This window comes from Haemaphysalis longicornis, unplaced genomic scaffold, assembly GCF_048455015.1.
Source record: "Haemaphysalis longicornis isolate Haplotype H1 unplaced genomic scaffold, Haemaphysalis longicornis Haplotype H1 scaffold_9, whole genome shotgun sequence".
Classification (NCBI taxonomy): Eukaryota; Metazoa; Arthropoda; class Arachnida; order Ixodida; family Ixodidae; genus Haemaphysalis; species Haemaphysalis longicornis.
This window is the reverse complement of record NW_027526460.1, coordinates 133,816,454-133,843,159: the sequence shown is the minus strand read 5'-3', so window position 1 is coordinate 133,843,159 and position 26,706 is coordinate 133,816,454. Positions and strand designations below refer to the sequence as shown.

General features: G+C 47.8%; 1 protein-coding gene across 3 annotated transcripts in view; it reads left to right on the top strand.

Annotated features, from left to right (window-relative positions):
• LOC144153088 (uncharacterized) overlaps window positions 1-26,706 on the top strand; it is a 50,471-nt gene that overhangs the window by 5,306 nt on the left and 18,459 nt on the right. For all 3 annotated transcript variants that reach the window (XM_077684740.1, XM_077684741.1, XM_077684739.1), the window contains exons 2-7: window positions 4,906-5,143; window positions 8,896-8,958; window positions 12,755-12,815; window positions 19,862-19,982; window positions 20,264-20,417; window positions 21,729-21,785. In XM_077684740.1, the coding sequence (XP_077540866.1) occupies window positions 4,934-5,143; window positions 8,896-8,958; window positions 12,755-12,815; window positions 19,862-19,982; window positions 20,264-20,417; window positions 21,729-21,785 (666 nt within the window). In that variant the 5' untranslated portion in view covers window positions 4,906-4,933. The remainder of the gene's footprint in view (window positions 1-4,905; window positions 5,144-8,895; window positions 8,959-12,754; window positions 12,816-19,861; window positions 19,983-20,263; window positions 20,418-21,728; window positions 21,786-26,706) is intronic.

Genomic DNA, 26,706 nt, shown 5'->3' with positions numbered 1-26,706 from the left:
ACTTTTTAGGTAAAATGGTCGGCACAGCATCTGGTGCTAAGCGTGGTGTTCCGTGAGGAATGCGGGCTTCTTGTGCCTGCACGACATGGACGTAATCGCGGATGATGAAGCGCCACTCGAAGTGTAAGCCCTCATTCACATAGCCGTCACCTTCTCCGTCACGGCACCATCACGTCAAAAAATCGTGATTGAGACGTGTCGGAGTAGCGTTCGTACTGGAGCTCTCCGTCAGAGTACAAGGTCGGCTGCCTGATGATCAGCTTTGCCTAGAATTGAGCGTGCTTAATCTGAACAGTAAAGAAAATGGCTTAGATTTTTACGTGTGCTCACTTTTTGCTAAATTTAGCCGTAGAAATTTATTTTCTGATTGGCTGGTTTACCTCTGGACGTGGCCTTGTTGCGTTGATGGAACGGAAACATACAGGTCGGTTTCCCGTCACCGTCACACCATTTTCGGCGAGAAATCGCCCGAGAAACTGTCGTCCATGACGGAAGACGGTGACGTGATGGGGTAAAAAACGGCTGTGTGAATGATGGCTTACGCGCACACAGCGCAGTTGTTGGCTAGCAGTTTATTTGCGCGATGGAGGTTCCTGTCCCACTGTTCTCTTCGAGAAGCCTCTTTTGGCACACTGCAAAGGGCCACCTTAGGGCCACAATTCTTGTTAACGTGGCCGGTATTGCAGCCCGGCGTGCAGCAGTGGTTCTGCCTACTACCGGGCTTATTTGTTCCCTTTGTGAAGGAGACTCACAGTTTAATAATACGCGCCGCACCCTACATTGGTGATTTTCCAGTTCAATGAACACAAAAAAACTAAACGCGCACCAGCAACGGATTCATAAGAGCAGACTGAACTCGCCACGACCACCAAACCCCCACGAAACTATCAAAAGTCGACGCCGCCGGCCTCAGCGCGCCTCTTTCGGGCGCTCCGCAGTGAGCACACTACCCCTATTCTAGTTCACTGTACTTATAGGAACCGTTGATGATGATGATGATGATCGCTAGTGGTACCCCTTTGTAACGGGTTAATGACATGTCATTTTACCAAAAAAAAAAAAAACTAATGTATCCAAGTTTTATACTCTTCGTTTAATATTAGCGCTGTTCTTAGGGCAGGCACAAAATACTTTTTTTTCTGTTACAGGTAGTAGCTGACCTAGGCAATATTCCCCTGCCTGCTTTTCGTCCACCAGCATTCTAATCTTCTTTCCGTCGCCTCGACAGCCTTAAAGTTAACTCTCTCTGCGTTACCCTTAAATCCTGGGGCTTCTTCTGGAAGCCGAATATTTCCCTATGTGGACTTGGATCGATACACTTGCATTCCAACACTATGTGCTGCATAGTTTCTGTTTCTTTACCGCAGACCACACATACCCCATCATTTTATGTATACTTCCCCAGAAAGCTCTTAGTTCGCAAGCAACCTGCTCAAGCCTCAAAAAGCAAAGCGCTGCGCTTGAAATTATCGTAGAAATTTTTGTTTGTGATGTCCAATTTCTCTGCCCTGTACATCTCTAACGACGTTTAGCTTCCAGTTTTTCTCTCCATTCATTCGTTTCTATCTGCCTTGCTCCTTTTTCGGTTGCCTTGGCTGTCTTTGAATCTCCGCTGTTCTTTCCGTATTTCATCATTAGCCTTCTGGTCTTCCTTAGCCACTGCGTGTGCATGCTTTTCATGTATAGGTACCGAAAAACTGTAGCTGTCCACCTATGTTGATCATTGGTCTCAGCCTGCTCTCAAAACGTATTTTACTCCGAGCTTCTCAAACTTCAAACGACGCCCAGCCCATATCTCCCTGCACTGCTTGTTAGTTGTTTTACCATGCGCTCGTAAGGCCCAACGGCCTACCATTCTCTAGTTCACTTCAAGGAATGCTAGAGCGTCTGATTTTTTAAGCAGAGTACGGCATCCGCAAAGGTGAGGCCCAGAACCGTAACTCCTTTCCAATGTCGAGCAGAGAATGCTGCAGCAGTTTACCCAAAGACAGATTGATTGTGGGGCATGGGCGGAAAGTTTTTATTTCCCTGGTGGAGTGCTAAAGAAAATTAGATATAGAGACCATGATGCTAGCATCTAGAATACCGCACTGGTGAGGGGTGATATGTAGTTTAAAAATATGTGGTCAGTTAAAATGCCTGCATGGCCAGCAACTAATCTGGAGGGGAGAGTGATTAACGATTTCTAGCTATATCCAAGAAAGCAGTTACTGTGGACAATGCATGTGTGATTGTTGGCGTCTAAGATGACATATGACAAACAACAACATCAGTTATTTGAGATGAAACGGTGCTGGGGAGTGTGAGGCCGTGTCTTTTAAAGTAATGGACAAGCGAGAAGCTCCGAGAGAACTAATATTACAGCGTTTTTTATTAAAAAATGCTCCATGCATGGCCCTCCTTTTGCCAGCACTGGGACATTGAGCGAAAATAGCAGTATTTTTATGGCCGAAGTGTATGGTATTGTAGTTGCAGTGAATCCATTGCACAAGACAAAATACAAGAATTCATCATCGTTACGCACTCTCTTAGTATGGTTACGTTGTCCTAAAAATGTTATCTTAAAACACCTTATTATAGCTGTAATTTCTGTTTATAACGCACAATTAAAAATGATTGTTTTATGCTATGGGCTCATGGACTTAGTGACATTTTGGGCAGCGAAATCGCTGACCATAATGTGGCTATGGCAGCCCTCTGTAGTAGCACAACTAGCGCAGGCATACCATGGGTACCTATGTCGACATGAAATCGCTGATATGAAGGGGACTCTGTAAATACTGGAAGCTAACACGAGACGCACAAACAAGGAACAAACTGCACACGGTAAAACCGCAAACGATACGCAACAAAATATTTCCGCAGGTTGCGCTAGTTGTGCAAGGCTGGAGAAACAGCAGAGCTGGCCGCCCCTCTCCCTTCGTGGGAGACTCGGCTTTTGCACCTCACGTGGATTTCCCAACTTGCCGCTGAAAGTTCTCCGTGATTGGCAGACCCGTATTGTTTTGTCCGCAGCCTTGCACACCTCTCCCAAAGTGGACTGCGTTAGCACGCACTAGAACCCGCGGCAACCGGATTCGAGTGCTCGCCCTCTGTGCTCCCCATTCCAGGTGCAAACGCACGTGAACCGGCGCGTAGAAGACTACGTGAGAGAGCATGCCAGGTACGCTGGGCAGAGTGTACTCGAAGTTTGAGCTGGCGGGCCCCGGGTGCTCCTCACGAGGCACACGCTCACGTGCACTCGGTATTTTTTCTTGGTACTGTTACTGCGAGCTCGTCACGTTGTGCAAGCCCACGCACAAGCCTGGACGTCACCGGAGACTCTTCACAAGGCAATACCACAATATTTTTTTGTGGTAACACTATAGGGTGGAGCTGTAAGCAAAACAGCTCTTCTGTTTAAAAACAACATATCCGTTGAGGTATCCATTTTCAGACTTAAAATAGGCCACACACTCTTACTTTCTAAATGGCGCACATACATCAACATGTGATAGGTGCTGCGAACGACTGAACAACACTTTAGTGCAGTGTAATGCTTAGAACATGCAAGATGACGACACTTTTCTGTACTATCCAGGCATCAGATTCCGTTAAACCCCCCATTGTGTTCATGTGATGAACCAATGTTTTGAACTGAACGTGTTTTGTCATACCTTTAATTCAGAATTTCTAACACTTGTCTTGTACTGAACAACACGTCCGACCCCCTTAGAAACGAGGCCACACTGAGGGCCCCCTTGTGTGAGCCAGACCCTCCCAGCTCTTGTTCGAGCAAGGGGTGTGTATTGGGGCTTCTGGGGCTCTTCACACCTTGACATTGTCTCTTTCATTCATCGTTTTTATCAATGTAATGTTTTGAATTAAGGGCCCTTGGCAGCTGCAGAAGCAGCATTTTCATTACCGCAATACTCATTCCATGCCGAGTTTAGCCACAAAGAACACACGCAATGACCACACAACATGAATCTGGCGCTCCTTGGCCACAGACGCCCTTGTACATTAAACACCCACACACGGTTACTTGTTTCACAGATCTGGTTCATTTGCAGGCCATATTATGTTGCGGTGCTCTGGTATCTGAGATAATTGCGCAGTAATGTGATACTGTCATTGCGTGAATAATGATTTTGGGTACGTAAAAGCTTCGCAAAGTGGCAGCTTTTGGCACAAACAGCCTGGGGGGCATTCAGTGGCGTCCCTACTGGCAGGGTTCATGGCCTTTGAGAATAGAGCTCCATGGGCGAGCGCAACTTAAATCTAATGCATCAGATAACAGTGCCCCAGAAGGGCCTTCCCAGTGTGGAAGCAAGTTGGACCTTGTGGGGACAGTACTCACCCCTCCCTACGTGGGAGCTTGTGATGGGCGTCTAAAAAGCGCCGTATAAACCACAAGCTCCCTAGCTTGGAGGGGCATCGCGCCTTTCCCTTCTCTCGCCGTCTCGCATCTGTGCCTGCTTCCAGGAACCTCCCTCCTTGCCCGATTGGTCAAAAGGGAGTTTGCACTGCCGATAGACTCTGCGGGGCTGTGGGAAGAGCCTCGGGGTCTTTCGTTTCTATAGGCTTGATGAGCTCGACCCCGTGGGCCGCCAGGACTTTCGCGTCAGCCACCGTGCGTATCGATCTAGTTCCCAGACCTAAACATGGCAAACTGACGTGGTGTTTGAGGTGTGCTGCATATCCCAGCCTCTCCACACATGTTGTTCTCTAACACAATTGCAGACAGAATCACCTCCTCTGCTTTGACTTTGTCTTGTGCTGTGTACGGTTGTCTTTGCTACCTGTTCAGGGTCCCATTTCATTTGGAGCACTCGTGCCTGTCCCTTGCAGCATGATCTCATTGTCAGAGCCACTATGCCCAAGTGGCTCTGTGTGAGTGTGAGTGTCCCCCGTTCTGTGACGCAGTGTGTGGCCCACCCTGTGCGAGGGAGGCATGCTGCGGGTGGCGGTGCTCACCCTGGCCCTGGTGGCCGGAGTCCCGTTGCTTTCCCCGAGCATCGACTACACGGACGGGGGCCTGGAGGTGGACGTCGGGGATGCGCAACCCGGCTGGGACCTGCTGCTGGTGCGGGCCATTGAAGGGGAGGAGGGGGGCCTCCCCTGTGTGGGCCCCTCCACCCTGGTGAAGCACCAGGCCATCCAGGTGAGTGGGGAACACCGCCTGGAGCCGGAAATGCCCTCTTGAGCAGCTGCAGTAAGAGATACGGCAGCACACCCAAACTCGGCCACCTTTAACGCCCTGTCATACGTATTACACCATCGAACTGTGGATTGCTGACACGTCGAATAAGAGTGCTTGCCCATTTGGAAACCAAATTAAGCACCCAAACAACCACCTGCACAGTATGCAGCCCAATGTGAGCGACGGCTGCTCTTCCTGCAGGCCCCCAGGGTTAATGTGCGCGTGGAAGTGCACCAATGTGAACCTACGCACCTAATTGCATTGGTTTATAGGCCTAGTCCTATAAACCAAAGCATCTACACACCGATACCAAAATAGCTATTGGTCTCAATAAACCAATAAGCGATTGTGTTTGACCATTGAAGTGTTTTAATATCACAACATGCATGCACGTTGAGATATTGATGCGTTTTTTAGGTGTGACCTGTACAAATATCTAAAAAGTAGTGGTGCGCGAATAGTAATTTTTGCCATTGAAGCGAATACAAAGTGAAGAATGATTTTGTTCAAACAGGTATAAATAAAAGCAGATGTTGAACGACTTTTAATTAGAAAACTGAAATTTGTAATTTCTTATTAAACATGCTTCAGTAACTGTTGCTTGAAGAAAAATGAAAGGCTTGCATAAAAGCTTTTTCAGACATTTTATGTGGCATAAAAGACACACAAAGAAGCTATCCTGCTGCGCCTAGCTTTGTATATATATATCATATGAGGGCAGCTTCCACCTCGTGTGGTGACTTCAACCACAAGCGCTTTATTGTACAGTGTAATTAGGGTAGTGTAACTATATTTGGACAAACTGCATGATTAGCCCAATATATTTTGTTATAAAAAAGACACGTAAATGAAATTTTCATGTGTCGTTATGTCAGCTATCAAAAAAGGAAGAACTCTATATGACGCAACGTAACGCATGAAAGATTAGCTTTGTTCATAAACCCTGCTCTGCTCTGCATGCCTTCATCGCGTGACGATATCATCCCTGCATTGCCCTTGCTCGCGGCTCCCTTTCCAAGTCCTAACAACACATTTAAACGTGCACTGCAAACCACCTTTGTGATTGCCGCAATGTCAATGGCTGCTCCTCAAGACAGCTTCATCTAAGTGTATAGGAGCATGAAGCAAGACAAGCTCACGTCACTGTTAAAAGAAGAGAAACATTACAGGCTTTAAAAAAATCTGTGCCCCTCCACTCTGCGAAGAAGGAAGACCAGTGAAGAGGGCCACAGTGCAACGAGTATGCGAAACAAAACACGATTGTTAGTAATTTGTCACTGAGTGTACTTCATAGTCAATTAGCGGAATGAAACTTGCAAGGACTAAGGTTCTATTCTAGTGCACAAACATGGCGATGTCGGTTTCCTTACTGCAAAAGCCCATGTATTGCAGGAATTTTACAATATTGAGACCTTCACTGTGAACTATGTAATTACGAAATGTAAATGAAATTTTGTGTAGAGTCATTTTAGCGGTTAATTGTCATATAAGTTGTTTTGGGGTAATTCCGATTAAACAAGATGTACTGTCATGTTCTCTAACTCCCTCTTAGGGCACCATGTATTGACACCAGACGGGAACTGTATGAACTTTACAGCCACCTTCTCTATGATCTAATTATCACAAGTACAGTGGACTCCAGTTAAGACGAACTCGGTTAAGACGAACACTATGGTTAAGACGAACAACATTTTTGCTCTCTTGTAATGCCCACAATCAAAAACCTCCACTTAGAATGGATTGCTGATAATACCGAACTTATCTTTACGATCCCTCAGGGTTCGTCTTAACGGGAATCTACTGTAGGCCAAACACTCGACGTAATAGTAATTGAGTTTTGCTAGCAGCCAATTTTGGTATGCTTTTTTTCTTCAATGTACCTGCATTAGATTGGAGAGCTACCGAGCATTCAGCAGAAATTTGGCTTTGCCTGCCGCAAGATTCAGAATTCCTTGTTTACGCGACTCGGTCTACGGATGCAAAAAATTTCAGAAAGGAGTCATAGACAGCGTCGCTGGGAAAAAAGGATTAATTAGTGCAGCATTTGATCAGAAAATCAGGTGTAAGTTTGGAGGGACTATGGCAATACGAGGCTGGATTTTCCTTTCCACAGAGTGATGCCAAGGAGAAAACAGACACTGCCTAAAAGCGCCTCTTTTTTGCAGTTAGCCGCACGTCACCACAGAAGTACGGGGAAGCCCCTCGCCAACAGCAAAGAGCACAGCAGCAAAGAACACTAGTGGATGTTTTTGAACTTTGAAGTACTTCGGCAATTTATTTGAGATTTTCAAGTATTGCTATTTGATTCGAAGCCAAATAAAATAGGACAGTTTTGAATATTTGCACATCCCTGCTAATAAATAGTTCCACGGTTTCAGCATAACCTAACTATGGGGGGAGAATCTGGATCAGGCAGTAAATTGGATGTTTTTACAAATTCCGCATTATCTACGGTCGCCTTGAATACATCGAATTTGTTATTTTCTGACAAATGTTCTTGCAAATGCAAAAAAGAAAAAAACAAATTTAAGAATTTTGCTTTAAGGTGCCGCTAAAAAACTACAGTGTAGACCTTCTATAACGTAACCGCTTACATCACGGGTCCAGACAACGCAGGTTTTTCTATCCACTGGTAGGCCTCGCATAGAACTGAATGCATAAGCGCACCGCTTACAATGCTGTTGCCTGAAGCATAATACTGTTCACAGTGCGGCTTTTTGGCGGGTCCGCTGATAGAGCGGTGCAGCTGAGGCATTGTTTTAGGGTCCAAAGGAAGAAAGAGAAAAAATTCAGCCATCCGACGCAGCCCTCTAACTTAGACAGAGAAAATTAAAAAAAAATAGGCACCCTTCAGTTCGCGTGTTCCGTTTGCACATGCGTGATAACCACAACTGCCCTTCGTTTTGGCACACCTCTGAAGGTAGTGAGCCACAAACCCGACTTCTTCCTTGGGCAGAGTAAGCTGTTGCGATTACAATTTCATGCAGGTAGGCAGTTATCTACCCTTTTCCTTTTCGAACACTTGGAGATAGAGAGCTGAGCCACGGTACGGGAGGTTCCCACTAACTGTACGTTGGCCTGAAGCAGTCGCCTTTGGCATCGCGACCGCAAGACGCGGATGAAAAAAAATATACCGCCTGCATTCTTATCACGATGTCTCACCGGCGTAAGCTGGGCTGCTTCCCTCCCTGCGGCATCCGTTCTTCTGGACGCTGAGAAACGCAGATTTCTCAAAACATAAACACAAAGTTGAAGCCACACTCACAATTTGTTAGACCGTACAGCCGTAGTGTCTGACGCGGGAAAAAGAAAGACGAAATCAGGACTATACCTGGGTTTTTAAGTGGCGTTCTTTTGAGTGACGATAAACAATGATTGAAAGGTAGCTTGTGATATATTTCGATTCGCGCATGTTTTGTTTATAGTGGGGCACCGCTAATAGTGCACATACGTTATAAGCGGTCTACACTGTGAAAGCATTTTTAACGAGCATTACATCTGTTCTTTACCAACATACTGATTTATGTCCTTAGCTGCTACATGGTAACAGGTAGGAAGAAAGCTCATGCTAACGTGATTTGCAACACATGCATTCTGTAGAAAGTGAAACCATTCGAGAAATGGAGCTTGTGAAGAAATATGCACGAGCTCCCCTTCTTCACCGTGTGGATGTGCGCAACACCGCTTTGGCTCTCCTGCTCTCCATATCACAGGCTGATCAGCAGAAGATCCTCTTCCCAGCTGCCGGACTGGAGCCTGGCCTCTACTGTGCAGTGGTGAGCTGGGCTGGCCTGGGGCTTACACGCACGGCTAGCTTGCGCGCCAGCAATTGTGTCACCTGTTTTCTGAGGCCAGTGAGGAAAGGCAGTTTGACAACACTCGTTGCTGAGCTTGTAGGTGTGTGCCTTAAAGAAGAAACCTGCGAGGCTACACAGACTAGGATGAACAAAGGCAAGGAACGACACATAGAGCCGACTTATCTGTCATTTCTTAATTGCTTCGCCCTCGCTTTATGGTGTCATGTGTGTGCATTTTTTTTTAATGGGTTGGAAGTCAAGTGAGAAGTGCTGCTACATGTTGTATCAGTGCTGCTTCATACGATGGCTCATGCACTTGGCAAGGCCTATGGCGGGTGTAAGACCAGCGTCCCTCTCATTTTATTGCTCTTTTGCTCCACATTTGTTTTTCTACAGCAATGCAGTACCTACTCTCTGCTCTAGCGATTGCGCTGACTCTCGGCCCCTCTCTTTTCTTTCCTGCCTCAGCCTGTTTCAGGCAGCTCGCCACATCATCCCGTTCTTTGTTTTTGTTTTTTACCCCGCCTTTTTCTTCGACACCACCCCGCACCGTCATTTGTTTCAATTCCCCGGCCAGCCAGTTTGCTTCATTGCCAGCTCCCCCTTAGCTCCTCCCGCACTTCTTTGTCCCTCGGCACATCTCGGGGAATCTTCCAACGGCACCTGCCTGCGTTTGTTGTATTCGGTGGCTCGTGATCGGTGAAAGGCACCCATGGATGTGATTTTTTATCTTTCCTAGCTGCGCACGATGCTTGCAAACAAATGCCTCTGATACCTCGTGATAAGACTGAAATAACCATACAGGTGGAAAAAGAAGCGGAGCAGCTGCCAGCTCTTGAATCTGCCATCTTATGTTTACTTGAAAAAAAAAACTTGAAGGGATATATTCACACAATGTTCACTGTGCATCACAATGGGCTGCCGTCAAGCTCAGGATTTCCCGCAGTGCTATCAGCAGTGTCCCTGCACAATATGCTGTGTGATATAGAGTCTTTGTCAAAAATTTCTAGGCCAAGCTGAAAGTGTGCAGGCCGCAAAAAATTCAATGTTCAAGCTTACATTCTGAGCGACGCTGAAATGTTTTATGCTGGAAATCTAGAGAAAACACCTTTCTTTCTTAATGTCATAAAATAATTTTGTCATATTTAACCGTAAAGCTTTTTCTTGGAATTCTTTGTCGTTGGCTTGGGTTTGGGTGAGAAAATTTTGACAAAGGGTGTAGGTCACACGTTTTTATATGCCAAATAATTTGAGACGCTAAGCAACGGGGACTGGGAGAAACACGTAGACACAGACAAGGCGCCTTGTTTGTGTCTTCGTGTTTCTTCTGGTCCCCGTCGTTTAGCGTCTCAAATTATTCAGTACGTTCAACCAACCAGCCCTCGTCAGGCTTTTGTTTCTTATATGCCCTTTTGACCAGGCGCTGTGGCCGCAGAGATGCAAAGTTGGGCAAGAACGCGCGTAAAATATTCAAACTCGCAGTAATGTTGTTGTGCTTCGCAGCATCACATTTGCAGCCCATGACACGCGGATATCAGAATGCTTTTCCGCCCACCTTTGGTGTGCTTTCATTTCGCACCTTTTTGGCCACCAAATCACAAAAAGGAAGTGGTTCTGAGGCCAAATGATGCCTTCTGTCCGGACATTCCTTTGGAGCGGCATTGCAGGCAACCGCTTATCCATAAGGGCAAAAGTCACAGATAGGCAGAGCTGAGCCGTGCCAGTGGCTTCGGTCTTCGGGCCAATCGCCGAGTTGTCATTGCGTGATGCGCACATCTCTGCTGCACTTTTGCTTCTTCCTGAGTCTGTGTCCAGGCTGGCCCTTGCAAACATTGAGTCGGTGTTGCTTGCAGATTTTACGCTCGAGTGAAATGCATGTCCAAAGTGCTTCAGAGATAACTACTGATGGTATTCCTGAGTGGTTACTTCTAGCGCACACTGTAGTGCTTCACTGGGATCACGAAGGATGTGTTTATGCACAGAAAAAATGGAGGGTAGCGTCACACTTTTCTGGACCGGAATATATTGTTAGATGGCAGCAGAAGTGATGACGCGATCCGTGATTGATGGGAAGTGATCTGGTTACAAGCAGATGGGATGGACGTATTTACAGAATGCACATGGCGGCCATAAGACAGCATGCACGGGGACACAGCCACTTCTTCGTCATCTTCATCGTCTTCTGTCTTGAACCATTGCAGCGTGGGACATTGTTCAGCTATGTGTCCCATGGCATGCTTGTTGCAGCATTAGCACAACAAAACGTACCCTCGAAAAGGTCTGGAAAGATGCCAGGTGCGCATGTTATCATGTCCACTGAGGGACGAAGGCCTCTCCCACTGACTGGCATCTTCTCCTGCCCTATGCCGCCCACTCCTTGCCACCAGACTTTCCCCATCTTGTCCCTCCATCGAGTTCACAATCTTTCCCTTCTTCTTGTCGCGGCCCTTGGTAGCCACCCCATTATCCTCATGGTTGCCAGTTTTCTGCATCGCTTGAGCAGCCGAACCCCTATCCTCTGCGTAATTGAAGATAGGCTGTCTTTGAATCGAGTTTGCTACCTTATCTAAGGTGCTCGTTCCTTGTCTCTAATTGTTCTCCTATCAGTATTCTTTCTATGGTTCATCAGGTCATAGAACCAGTAGAACGGCCGGAAGAGGATGTAGGACAGGTGGAGAAGGCCCACACGCACTGGTTGTGTCTGGGCCTTCCCCTCCTTTTCTGCATCATTTTCACTGGTTCCACTTTAAGTACATTATCAACCAACTATCCCAGCAATTTACTCTCGTGAACGTAAGTTTTCTTCCAAGGTTCTTAGTCCCCAAATGTCTGTGCCATAAGTACCTGATAAATAACTAAATTATTTATTGCTGGAAGAAATATTTAAGTACACATTGATTATCTATACCAATAACCATCCTTTTCAGTGACAGATATAGCTTAATGCTCATTAGTTGAGAGTACTGTTTTCATTCTAATTTTTTCTCAGAAGGAAACTACAACTCATCAAATGGGATGGGAAGATAAATAGACATAAGTAGACAAACAACTGTGCTTCTTCCAAAGTTATGTACGAAGCAGCCCAAGTTTCAACCCTTCTCAGGTTTTGCTCAAGGCTGGGATCGGCACTGACCAAAGAGGACATTCCTCAAACTCTTCAATCATTTCAGTATCTATGCTAAAGGTGGTCCATGTGTGTATAAGATTACTTTCTTAGAAGTTAGAACTTAGAAGGCACGTTTTATGTGATGAGTTGCTAATGCCCTGCCTAATTACTCCGCAGCTTTTTCCAGAAACAGGGTAGTTATGCTGGCCACTGTAATTGAGGTTTCTTAGTATTTGGGCTAAGCAATAGCTTTAATTTTGGGGCATGCGTGCCCTGTCGGCGAGTGTTGACCCTGAAAAGAGTGAAAGAAGAAAAAACAACAACAGAGGACGGTGCCTGAAATCAATGAAGGAACAGTAGAGGAAATGTGGAAAGGTTAACTAGGGAACTGTTGCGTTGGCTATCCTGCACTTGGGGACGGGATACCGAAATTACCTCACACTCTTAAAGGCTCGATTGCAGGGACAGAAATCACATGGCTGCATTTTTAGGACATCTTCTACCGTATTGGGGGATGGAACGCTGCTTCAACATCTTGCGAAGCCTTGCAGCGTTCCAGTTGACTGCACCAAGCCCTTAAATTTCGTGCCGAGAAAGGCTGGCAGGCAGGTCAAGTTCCTGGGGGCCTAGTACCTGAGTGGCCCTGAAACGTTCACCCTTTGTGTGCAGGTGGTGTCGCCTGCAGGGAACCTGACGTCGCTGCGGCCAGCTGAAATCAAGGCTACACTAGGTGGGAACCCATTTGCAGAGCCCTCGTGCGAGCAGGCGCTCACGGGGTACGGGTTGGGGCGTGAAGGTCAAAGGTGGATGCATCCCGTGTGCCACGAAGATGGAAGGTTTGACATGCGCCTTCCATGTGTAAATTCCACTACAGAAGCGCACACGGTGGGGTGAGGGTCAAGTGTATGTGGTGGACAGGACACACATTCCCAGTCGTTAGTGGGGACATGCCCTCTGTTAGCGTTTTGAACGAGCCAGCAGCTCTGCCCACTACACCACAGCACTTCTTCAACGCAAAAAGGTTGTGGTGCCTCATCACAACGAGGAAACGCCATGCGACAGTTGCATTCACATTTGAGGACTATTTATTCGTACCTTCCAGAATAGCCCCACACGGTGCTATCTGAACAAATGAGATGATGAAACGCTGGCACAAAGACACAGTTGAAGCAGTCCTTTTCCTGTTTAACCTGATCTGGGAAACAGGACGGCTGCCCAAATCATGGGAACGTGCAGGCATGAGTCCTGAGCTAAGGTGAGGAAGGGGCCAGTGCTTAGCTGGAAACTTCGGCCCAGCAGCCTGTGCAAGCTGCTTGCGTAACCTGGGACTTTTCTTTCTTTTCTGGAACTTTTCTTGAGTTTTCTGGGACGTTTCCGGGACTTTTCTTGAATGGGTCTTGCGTGGCCTTTTGCTGCATATCGAAGTTGCATGCACAGCCAAACAAACCACTGACAGAGCTGCGTGCCGGTGGCAGACTGGGCGGGCGTTGGCACCTTGCAGAGGTGGCCATCACCTATCAGGGTGCAGGGGCAAAGCTGTGGCATGCTGCCAACTCCCCCGCGCTTTCTCTCCTTCGATTCGCTGCTGTTTCTGAATATCACAATGGTTTTCGCGAGAGCTGATTCGAAGCGAAGGTCACAGTTCAGCACGGTGCGAGTGATCTTCGTGCCGACCGGAGGCCGTGAAACCGTGGCAGATGTCATCGAGGGCTTCTGCTGCCCTTCTCCTGATGCAGAGCAGTGTTCGTGCTTTCTCCCAATGAAAGAATTCCCATGGAAGGACAATTTTTTTTCACGTCTTTTTTTCGTCGTCTTTCGTTTTTTTTATTTCTGAGTGGAGTTTCCAAGGTAGGCGATGTGCGCCAAAAGCAAATGTGTGTGGCTTGGGAAAGGCCAGAGGCTGGGGAGCCCCGACGAAAGAAGGCAGTGGGATAGGCAGTGCAGGGATGGCCAGGAGTGGGGTGAATGCAGCTGGCAGCAGGCAGAGAGAGGAAGGTAGCGAGGAGAGCGACCTCTCGTGATGAATGGGTAAACATTGCACTTGCATCAGCGACTGTGTGCATTATCAGGGGCCTCCGGTTCCGACGTGGCCGCTCCAGAAAGTGCTAGCAACGACTTTGCCTCAAACACGGAGTTGTAAAGAGGATATTCTCCCTCTGAGTAAATTTATCTTAATTTCATATTGAAATGACGGAGGATTTGGTACGCTGAAGCGGAATACATATGCAGGGCTTGGTGGGTGCAAATCTTGTCACTTGGTTTGGCATTGCAGGTTACAACGGGGAAATTTACTGTATTTACTGGCGTAATGAACCCACTTTTTTTCCGCAAAATTCACCATGAATTTGGGGGAGGGTTCATTATGCGGGAAAAAATCGCAACAGATTTTTTAAAAGTTGAAATTCCACACAATAAAGTTGCTAAAATAAGCTTGTGAGAGCCTTACCATTTTCGCAAAAACACCTGGGAATTTCTTTTTTATTCCCAACATGCTAGTGGCCCCCTACTCGCCACGGAGCTGTCCTCCTGACAGCAGTCGCTTGCGGCTTCACATTCATCGTCGGCCCACAGTGCACCGTCTTCTGTGCCGTCAAGGCACTCCAAAACTTCTTTTCTCACACCCGGAAACTTCCCTTTTTTGGGCCCACGAAACACACAGCGATCCTTGTTCACCGACCAAAAACCTTGTTTTCCCCCGTAGTGTACACGCAGTGGGTCAAGTGCCATTCAGCTGTGTGGTTTCCATGCGCATCAACGCATGCTCCACCACCTTCAGTTTAAAACCGTCTGTGCAGCTCATGTACTGGACAATCGTACGGCGCGCACCAGGAGCACAAAAAAAGTTCGGAACACAGCTGAACAACAACACCACGGAGCATCATGGCGAAGTCGCGGAACAGCGAGAGCAGGGGAGTGTGAAGTACGTTTAGTGCTTTGTTCGCACGCCGCCAAAACCAGCCGGAACGGCAAAGAGCAGGGAAGGAGTGTGGAGTGCGTTTTGCGCTTTCTTCGCACGCCGCAATGTTTTTATGGTGCAAGGTTTGTTTTGTGTTCAGCAGATGGCGCAGTGCAAGCGCGTGATTTTTAAATTGTGATTGTAGGGTTTAACGCGCCGACGCAACGCAGGCGATGAGGCGCGCCGTAGTGGAGGGCTCCGGATTAATTTTGACCACCTGAGAATCTTGATCATGCATTGAAATCTCGAACACACGAGCGTTTGTGCTTTTCGCCTCCATCAGAAAAGCAGCCGCCGCGGCTGGGAATCGAACCCGCGACCTCGTGCTCAGCAGCGCAACGCCTTAGCCAGTGAGCCACCGCGGCCAATATTTAAATTGCGAGCCACAGCATTCCCGCTCACGTCTCCGGCTAGTGTTGAGATTTCTTTTTGTTGGAATGCGTTTTTAGCATTTCTGCGCATACTGTGGCGTGATATCAAGTTACTGCGATCGTCTACAGCATCAGAAACCATGCTGAGATAAAAACATATCCCCGCTGCATTTTTTTATTCAAAGTGACAAAAAAGTAAATTCTCAAGAAGAAAAGTGAGGGGAGGGTTCATTACGCGAGTGGGTTCATTATGCGAGTAAATACGGTAATACCCGTGCCACTTGTAGAAGAAAAATGACATTAAGTACTTTATGCCTTAAGTTCTAATGCCAATAATTCGCTGCTACACGCAAAAATATAATGCCATTAGCTCTAATGTCATTTTTGGTTTAAGGAGTTGCGCCCAACTCATTCGCCTTCTCGAGCACTTTAAATCTACCTACTCAAACGCAATGAGCAATGAAACCAACAATACTCGCAGCACCAGAGTGTTGGCGCGGAAGCGTAGCTGAACTTCGAGATGAGACGATTTTTTGTGCCCTCTTGGCGGCGAAGTTCTGAAGACAAAGTTCACTAAAACAGCAGCAAAAGGCAGAACGTCATGTTACTTGTTGCTTAGAACATTTCGGATTTGGCTACCACTGGCAGGCGACAGCAGCTGCTGAAGCCACTTTTAGACACGGCTCACACCACTTGTTTTGAAACACACTCGTTTTCCTTCACAAAAACATTTTTAACCCTTCTAAAAAGGTTTTTTTCCGCTTTAAAGACTTCTAAAATATGAGTGCATTTCTCTTTTTGGTTATTATCACCATCATGCCTAACACATTTATGCCTGTGCATTTTGGCGTGTAGCACAGACCGCCCAAATAATGTAATCCGGTTTCTTCAGGCTTTAAGCAGTTAAAGGCCAACTGCACTCAAATTTTTCTCTGTCCAAATTTGATCCATATAAGCAGTCTAGGGTCTTAAAATCACCTTGGCGAAATCGTAAGTCTCATAAGCAACCAGCACGCTAGGTACCGTCATTCACAGTAGCTCCATTCAGACGACGTTTGCACCTGGCGGAGGGTCGCCGAAACAAGTTCCGAGCGGCCTGTGACGGAGGTAGGGAAACCTGTCCCGTGGAGCTCGCGCTTTTCCGGCGACTTGCACGGTGCTCCGCCGTGGGACGCGTTTGCCCGGGGTTTCTCTGCTACACCACCGCGCTGTACCGCTGTCGCCATCACATTCTTCAAAATAACCGTACCGGTAGCAATATCCGCCTTTTTTTTTTCAGTGAAATAAAAGATTATAAGCCTACAAACTGTATGTGCGTTTGCAAACGTTCTGGAGCTAGCTTAACTCTTTTTACTTGGAAATAATAGTTCTAGTAAAAAAAAAAAGCGCGACACGCATACTTGCCTTACATTTGTCATTCCTATTGCATCTAGCACAGAAAAAAAGGATCTTTTATAAATTCTTGACCACCTGCACTCCCGCGTCCAACGCCATTTCCATCCCTTGGACCTGTCCAAAGTTTTGCGGCCTAACTACAGTTGTTGTACACGCGGGTATAAACATTTGTGCGAATTTTGACTCACTCTCTAGTGAACCAAAAGAAGCCTTGCTCGTGGTAACAATTACACCCGCACAAATATCGGCCGTCGTCTTCGCGAAGTGCGAAAGCTAACAAAACTGCTCTTCTCATAAACAATACACTTATTCCCAAATGACGTATTTACTTTTGTGGAGCGCTGTTTTTTTATAATTCCCAAATGAAGTATTTAGTTTTGTAGAGTGCTGGATTTAGTTTACTTGAAAGTGACATGTTTTCAACAGTACATGTCTCTGGTGAAAGTAGAAAACAGCGGTAGATAGGTAATTTTTTTCGTGTTTCAGTGGAACATTTAGCTGTCCTACAGTTTTAGATCCCTTTTATAATTCGATTCTCTGTGTGCGCACAGAGGAAAAATACTGGGCCGATATTCACAAAGCTGTTTTCACGTTATGTATAGTAAAAATGGTGATTGATCTCCGCCCGCCTCTGGTTTATTCCCTTCAAAGAAAGCGATGTGACAGCCGAGGCGCCGGCTAACCAAAGCTGCTTTTCGATTTTTTACGAGCAACTAGCTTTGTAAAACAGGGCCCGCCTTTTCACCCACAATGCCAAGGATTGCTACAACGGCAGTTATTCTGATGTAAAAAGAACTGTCGTACGGCCTACTTCATTTCGATTGATAGCAACGTGATGTCGGAATTGCGCCTAACTCCATTATCCTGGGCAAATGCTAGTGGGAGTTCTTCTGTGAAAATAACACTGCGAAACGCGACGCTACCATGCGCATTTGAAGGCGGCTCTGAGTGGCCGCCGGTTCTAGCGCGGCCGCTTCCGTTTCATCACGTACGTCACGTCCGGACGCCGGTAATGGCTGCCTTTTCTATTCAGTTTCGGTTCCAAAAACGCCAATGTCGCGAGCCGTTTGTGTCGCTCTCTTTCATGTTTGTAACGTAGTATTTTGCATTTCGTACTGTTTTATGTGTACCATTACGTTACATTAGTTTTACGTTGTCGAAAATTTGAGTGCAGTTGGCCTTTAAAGTCATTTTTTGTGTACGTGGCCGCCTGTGGTCCACCGACGGGTGGGCTGTTCCATTGTCCCACCCTGCCCCACCACGTGGGTCGCAGGGGGCGAAAGCTGCGCGTCACGGGGAGCTCTGAAGGGACCATGAAGACAAAATGCGTACAACTTTGTTTAATTTGGAAGAACCACCCTGGCCTTTGGTAATGCACTGTTCCAGCCTCGAAAGGTGTTTAATTAGCCGAATGACACGCAAGAAATATTGAACAACTTTCAAAGTTCGTGCTACATTGACGTAATACAGGCAGGAGTGATGGTATGGGGCAGCACCAAAAGCATGGTTATCAGTGGGTTTACTGCCCATTAGCCTTCAAACACAACACGATGGCCCAGTGACACGATGGCCCCACTGCAATGGTCCAGTCACGTGTCATGGCAGTGGATTGGGTCAGTGGCCACTTAGAATTAAACACAAACAAGATTCTGCGGCATCCTAGAGGAATGGCCAGAAAGTGGCTGGAGAGCTGGCTCTGCTTCATATGTTCTCTTTAACATCTCTGCTATTGACTCAAAGTTGGCAATAAAATTGCGTCATTGTTACGAAGACAAAGCAGTCTTTTTTTAGCAAGCCTGTCTTACCTTTATGGCCCCTTTAAGTGAGCTTAACATGGGACATCCTTTGCTAGGGCATCTGCCGGCAGTGCAGTGTGCGCACTTCACAAAGGCACTAAAAGGTGCTGGGCTGCTTTGCAAAAGCAGGTCCCATGTGGTGCATTTCGTCAACGCTTTTTCCCACTGCTTCAGGGGGCCACCGCAGCAGGGCAGAGGGAAGTTGCCTCCTACCGGTGAATCGCATCGGCTTGCACGCAAATATGCCACCTGCAACGGCGGAGGTTTTGTTTATTAATGAGAAAAATTACAAAAGCCTAGAAACAAGTCTCATTGCCCTGAACACTTTCTCCGGCTACAGTTTGTGACATCCAAAATTATGGATCGCAAGGCAGAATTGGTGGGAGCTCGTCTCAGCGTTTTCGTTTTAATTTTTTTACAGAAAAGAGTTGCAGGAACTTCTGCCGAGTCCATGGTTTCTCGAAAGCTGCGACCACCTGTTGTTGAACATTATTGTGCGTACTTTCAGTGAAAGGCTTTGCATTGTCATACAGGTACCGTAAAGTTCTGAGAGAACGCCCTCCCCCGAAACACTGCCCTTTATGGGTGAAATATTCAAGTTACTGAAAGACGCCAAAAAGATCGATGGCTTTAGTGCCGATGAGTGCACAAAATAAACGCGAATCATCTTTTCATGTGTTCAGGCGGTTACGTATTTGTGCTCCACAGGTGACCCGAAAGTTCGCCCATTCCATATTTTTCACTTGATATTGCTGTACTTTGGGTGGGTGTTCTTCTGAAACTTTACAGTACATCTGCAAGATTTGTGTAGGGGAATGTGAGACCTGTTGCCCTGTGCTACTGCCAGTGCCTATTTTTATATCACAAGCAACAGCAAAAGTCCGAGGTTACTAGTGCAATCGGGAATGCGACCTCCCTGGTCGTCGACTGCCATGGTGGAGAATCACACCGGCATCCCCTACTCGTTCCCCCACGCGGCAGCACTCTGTCGCGCTTGAAAAGAAAGTTTGAAGAAAAATTGGAGGGAAATGAAAAAAAAAGCTGACGGCTTTTTTTGTTCATTTCTAGACAAGCGAGGCAATTGTTTGGCACCACAAAAGAGTCGGAACAACTTTGAAAGCTGTGACGTTTTAGGTTAAAGCTTGAACGCACTGGGACTGTGGTGCTTCTTTAGTAATGAGGGCAGCCTTCGCTGCATTTTGTGCAGAAAAAGAGGGTGTGGAAGGGTGTGGCAGGGTCTTGTTTGTTGTGTTCACAGACATGGGGGGCGCCAACCTGGTGAAGGAACCCACTCGGGCGAAGCGGTCACTTGCTGAGTACCACGAGGAGCCGTGCCCCAATTGGTCTGCCACGGTCACCCCCAAGGGAGATTACTACCGGTGAGTTCTTGCCTTTGCGCCTGTTCACTGCCGCAGCTGTCACTGTGGGCGAGGTTTCAGCCATTGGCCGTGGAAGCTTGTTTCGTGGGGAAGCTTTAATTGGCAACCTTCATAGGCAGCGTGTGCCTGACATTGGGGCTCTTCGGTTAGACTCAGCGCGGGTAATCCTCCATAGGGATATAGTGTGTGGGAAAGGAGCGCCAGATTGCTTCTCGTATAGTGTGCGGTGAGTCCCAGGCTGTTGATGTGAGCTCCCTCCCCTGCCCTTGCCTGCTGTGCAGACGCGCCATTGAGGCCTACGTGGAGTTAGACGTTCACCCTCGCTGCGAGAAATTGCGAGTGACCCTGTTTCGTCTCCGCGATGAGGCTGCGTCTAAAGGGGACTGTGGTGACAATGTCATCCTTGATGTGGACAACCAAACGCACCCACTGCGGGTGAGTACAAGAGCTTTTCACACGAGTTGCCTGGGGTGGAGACCAGCAATACTCCTCGGGATGGCTTCCTTCTGTGGATCTTAGTGCATACCTGTGAGGGGGGGGGGGTTCGCGGTTGCGTTTTGTGCGCATTAATCGCGTGGTTTGAGAACTTCAGCCTGCGAGCAAGGATACGCTGTCTCTGTTTGGCCTGCAGATGGGTGCAGGGGACGTGTGGCCCTGTCGAATGTGTCGAAACTTTTCCTCTCAGTGGGCACGTAATTTCTGCATTTAAAGACAGCGAGGACGCGAGCTTCTTAGGTGGAGTGTTTGAAGCAGTGGGATCTCTGAGTAACAGTAGCCAGCTTTTCGCAGCGGCAATGTCTGGATGGTGGGAAAAAAAAGACATGATAAAAGTAGAGCAAAAAGGCTATCGAGTAACCGCTCCTGAAGTTGCCCCATTGAAGCGACAAGTCCTTGTACAGAGCCCTAGGGCAACTGATTCGACTGTGCCTACGTGCCTACACCCACCATCCCTTCAGGGCTCCGGCTCGCGCTTCTCTGCCGTGGTTTTTCTCCTGGCCGTCTTTGATCTGCCACCTACACTCGATCACGTTAGAGCTTTACAATTCTGGGTTTGAAAGGCGCAGCCAGGGTGGGGCGCGACCATCCTCTCAATGCCAGAACAGAGCTGCCCTCCATCTGTGCCAGGAGCTGAGTCTTGCGGCCTCTCACAGGTTCCAAGATCGCACGCTGTCATGCAGCCACTGGATACCTGCCGCTCTGGCAGATAAGGAGGCAAATGGGGAGCAGCTAGGCAAGGTGCAACAACCACGCCTTGCGCTTCTTGCACAGTGCTTTATCCCGTCTACGAGACGGGTGCGATTTTGGCGATGTGTGGGCAGCATTGCGTGGTGTGCGTGGGAAGCAATCCGCGACCTTCCTCTGTGTCATGTGCCCCCTTTGACGAGGCAGCGTGACGTGAGGGGGCACATGACAGGGAGGAAGGTCGCGGATTGCTTCCCAGCTGCCGTGCTCTGCTTTCCTGGCATGCTGGCCACGAACTTTCCACTGAATGAAGTGTCGATACCGTGTGAACGGCTTGGCCAAACCGCGGTTCTACTGTGCTGGTTCTTTCCCTGCTTGTGGGGAGAGAAGTTTCCTCTGGGGTCCTGTGGTATCCACCCTTGACTGTGGGGTTTGTTCACTTGGTGTGTCAGTCAGCCTGGTGGGGGCAGGAAGTTGTTGAGGGCCTGCAAAAGGGCTCTGGCCGCCAGCCGTGAAGCGGCCTTGAATGTGTGCACCACGATGACTGCTGTGCCTGTGATGCAGGGGCCCTCCCTGGTTGTGCGCTTCGAGAACGTGTCCTCTGGAAACTACTGCGTCCATGTGAGTGCCTCCCGGTGGGAGACTCTTCTCTAAAGACGCTTCCTAGTCAGCGCAGCCAAGTGACGCATGGCGCCATCTAGGGGCATGTTTGGTACAGTGGAACCCCACTGATACGTGCCCTGCACTTACGACGACCCGCTTCTTACAGCGGATCACCATGGTCCTGGCAAACTCCCCATAGTAGCGATGCATTAAAAACCCCGATGGTATGGCACTGGGATGCACACGGTCCACTTCATACGACGGACCCTGGTGCGGAGAAACCGGCGTTTTTCCAATCTTTTACACTGCTTCGACCCCTCGTCTCGACCGCTTTTATTCTGAACCCCCGTTTGATGCTGCTTGATGTGCAGAGGTCCGCAGGCGGGCCAGACCACTTGCTGAACAGATGCAAGCAGGCAAGTGGGCACTCGCGAGCGGGAGTCAACCTTAGACGGCCCCACACGGCAGCAGTACGCCAACGCGCCAACCGCGAGAACTCAAAGTTCAGGTGGCTGGCAGACTGTTAATTTGAAGCTCCCATCGAGCCGCCGCCGAACTTGAAAACACGTACGACGCGACCTTACGGCTATGAATGAGTACCCGCTTTCCTCGCCCGCCCAATGCGAGTATTTACACCTGGCGACTTAATGTAATGAATGTTCATTTTACAGCTGGATTGTCTTTTAAGCGATGTTCTCTTACGTGACCCTGTTTGTCGAGCATACCCCATGTTTCACAAAACGATTACTTTCTACCGTTACAAAAACCAGCCAGGTGTAAATACGGTCAAAAACAAAGCAACTGCGGCCAACGGTTCGTGGCTGAGTATGGTAGCGCCATCTGGGAGGACTGACGGCAAGCAAGGCTGTAGAGCCGAATGACGCGGTGGAGGTTCGTTTTAATACGCGCCGTTATTACTTCATCGCAGACGTCACGCAAACACACGATTTGGTGGGAGAATAAAAATTTTAACCTAAATCGATTAATTTTTAAGTGATTACAGCGTAAAAAATTGATATAAGCAATTTTTTACGAGCGTTAAAACACCGGAAAGCTGCAAAAAAACCCTTTCGTGTGTGAGTGCGTTGATACAGTGGCAGGTATTTGTGTTACACCAGAGTGTAAAGCAATTACACACTGGGATCGAGGCACACCTGTTCTTTCTTGGTGGAAGGATACGGTGAGTGCCAAGGAAACGACCCACGCGGCGCGAGCGATCAGTGCTCTGTTTCTGGCACAAGAGTGTCATTGGTTTCATTTCTGTTTTCTTTGCTGCTGTACTTGAAATGATTCTTTGCGCTCTCTTCGGTGATTCACTTTTTCTAGCGTACGAATGTTGTTTCTGTTATGAAATAAAGAGCATGCGCAGCCCGCGGTCGTGGCAACTACAACGCCTGCTAGGGAGTTTCATTTCGTTGCCTCCCGTCAAGGCACGATTGTAGGAGAATGTGGTTGGATGCACTCGGCCTTCTGAGTGAACCGCATTGCCTAGTGTCTTCTGCGCACCTTTCTGTTTACCATGTTACTGGAGCAAGAGTTTCCGTTTATCACTGAAAACGAAAGGACTTGCTTGGGCACTCTGTTTCAAGTATTTAAAGTTACCGTAGTTCAAGTTACCGGATGGCGTAATGCAAGTAGCGACATCTGTCGATTTGGTATCAAAGCAAACGGCACAGAAGTTTGTTGCCCAGAACTGTTCGCTTACTCTTGTAATAGCTGGAATTGTGGACACTTTAGATTAGACTCTCACAATACAATAATATTCTTTTAAAATAGTCGTAGGCATTTCCGTAGAGCTTTAAAAAAAAGAAAGCATGATGTTGATGCCGCTATCTAGCGGGAACAATTACCACCAAATATTAATGCGTTAATCAGACTTCACGCCTTCGCTAAATATTTCGTCAGGAAATGAGTAAAATATGCTGTAATAATTGCGCAGTAACCTATATTACCTTGCCCAGGACAATATTGAAGGACAATTTCGAAGAGAGCTTTGCGAGTTCATTAACGCATCTGAACCGTTTGAGGTGGGCAAGGCTTGGAGATTTTGCTCGCCTGTCTGAAAAAAAATTGTCATCTGTCGTACTCCTGAGCGCCATTTAGCTTGAATAACGCATTAAGCATCAACTAAGATTGCTTTTATTGGTTGTACCGAGCATTAGGAGCCAAACACGGTGCATTTGCTGTAATCAAGACGTGAGGGTACACTTCGCCGGCGCAGGGAGCTATGTGTCAATGGTAAAGGGCAGCGACGGTGACGAGCGACGTGAAAACCATAACTCAATGGGCACAACAAACAGGTAGTATGGGCGACAGCGACAAGCGAAAAAATTAATACACTGCCGCCAATGCCTTCTGTTGTTGTCGCTCGCTTGTGGGCTGCTTTTGGCTGGCAAAAGGCGAGCGACAGTGACGGCACATCGTTGTCGGGCCGTCTCTCTCACCGCCCCCGGTGTGTTGTGTAAAAATATTTTCGCTCGTCCCTGCCGCCCGTGCCACCTCTGTTTGCTGTACCCATTGTGTTACGTTTCTTTTGCGTTGCTCGTCACCGTTGCTGCATATGGTTACTTCATTAAACCTATACAGGTAAGTTACCGTTTATGGTAACTCTCGTGCTTGCTCAGTTGACTCCCGACCTCCTGCTCAAAGTCCGTAAGGGCTTAAAAGCTAGCTTAAAAAAAAAAATCTGACAAAAAAAAAAAAAAAAAACACGCGTTGTCGTCCCACGTGCGACCCACTTGCTGAAGTAACCTTGGTAACGATGATGCTGTACACAAGTGCAGGTAGAACTGCTGCCGTCGAAAATCGCGGACGTAGAAGTGAATTCAGGCGGGCAACCATGAAATGCAAGCTTCGCCTCGGACGAGGTTGGACTTCTATGCCATCGCAAGTTCTGTGTCGTCAGAGTAATAACTATTTTTTGGACTTGCCTCAACAAGAAATAGTGAGTGGATGTCTGACACAAACAAAGCCACTTTGATATCCATCTTAGGGGCCCCTTGAGGGCCAGCCAGAAGGGAAGGCCTCAGTTGGCTGACTGGAGTGACGGGGGGAGGGGGCACCCTTGGTGGGTGCAGATGTGAATTACGAGGGGCTGCCAGGGGGTGGTGCTTAGTCACGGAGACTGGATGGGGAGACCAGCAGGCAATGTGGCTGCGTGTTGGCACGGCCGCTGGATGAGAGCGCACGCAAGGTGCGGCCTGCCGCATCGCCCGGAATTCAACGGGCAAGGGCGTGAGTGGCGGTGTTTACGTTTGCCACCGCTCGACTCCCTCGCGGCGCTAGTGTTTGGGGACTGGTTTCGGGACGGAGCGGGGCGGTCCCCGTAGGCGAGCGCTTGCGCCGACTGAGAGACACAGCCAGCGCACGGGTTTTAAAGCTGTTGTTGTCCTTCCTGGGCTACTCAACTGCGAAAACTGTCTGTCCGTATGTATGTATGTACTGCCAGTCTGTCGCTCGATCCAGCCGCCCAACCGTGACTGAAGCAGCAAGAAGTTAAAATAATTCTTGAATGAGATATGGCAATACATTTTCCATATAAATCTAAAAAGATGCTCCATACTCGACAACATTGTTAAAAAAAGATAATATTCAACAAAAAGATAGTAACCACCGGTTAGCTTTGTCTGAAAACGTCTCACACACATCACGTAAACCGCACGTTGCACAGTTTAAAGCCGCGAGTTGATTAGTTGCAGTTCAAGCGGCAGTTATTTGGTGGGACTTTATTCGTTCGAAATTTCAGAAATGTCACCTTCTCTCGGGAAACATGGTGTAGACAATAGGGAGAGCGACGAATATTTGCCGGCGACGGAATAAAGCTTGCCTTAAAGACACTTCTATTGCAAAAACATGTCGGCCGGGCAGAATGTGCACCTCGTAAAATGGGGACACGCGATAGGATGGTTGAAAAAAAAACTCCCACCTCCCCTCGCGGGAACCCCTGTGTAGATGCGACGCATAGGGGGTTCACGTTGCAGCGTTGGACAGCGGAGGAACGGCGCTGGAACGATGGAGCGGAGCGGCGCAGGCACCGCGTTTCATAGCGCGCATAACGGTGAGGGGACGCGCCGGCGCCAGTGCGTCTGCCGTGGCTATGACGCAACACAATCCACTTTAATCCAAGCCAAGCCAAGCCAATCGAATCCAAGCCAATCCAATCGAATCCAATCCAATTGCACTCGCGAGAGAGTGTTCACTATCGGAGAGGAGAGGGGGTGAGCGGCGGAGAGCGAAGCTGGTGCGGCGAGGAGAATGGGGGAGGGGCGGACGCCAACAACAACGACGCCGACGCCGGATGGAGGGACAAGGCGGGTGAATGAGATGCATGGCATCTAAAAAGGATTTGAAAAGACTGGACATTTTGCTATGCGTGTCTTTTGATAGTTGTATAGAAAGAAAAATAAATGCGCCGTGCTGTGTTCAAGAGACAGTGCGTACGGTCCACTCTCCTAGCTGCTAAGCTTTTATTAAACTTTGCGATGAGAACTAGCGCTAGGTACATTTCCTCCGTTATTTCATCGCCGATTTAAACCCATATGCATTTATCCCTGAAGCTAACGGCCGGGCTCCTGGAGCAGCACCAGTATGTGCTCAAATTAGCACGCCCTAAAGACGTTGCGGTAGTTTTGCTCTGTGAACATACTACGCTTCAATACGAATTAATTTTCGTCGCGTAGAAAAATTTTCACATACGTTATTATTATGTCAGCTTTCTTTTTTGAGTACCCAAGCATAATCTCTACGTATTGCAAGAAGTGTAATGCCATGTATCTGCACCAAAAATGTGTAATTCACGCAGTTCTAACAATTAATAATAGTGATATTCTAGATGTAAATTGTTGGTTTAAAATAACAAAGAAAAGGAAAAAAGGTGAAATGGAAAAGCGGTGTTTGAATGCTTACGCTCTGTGAACATACTACGCTTCAATACGAATTA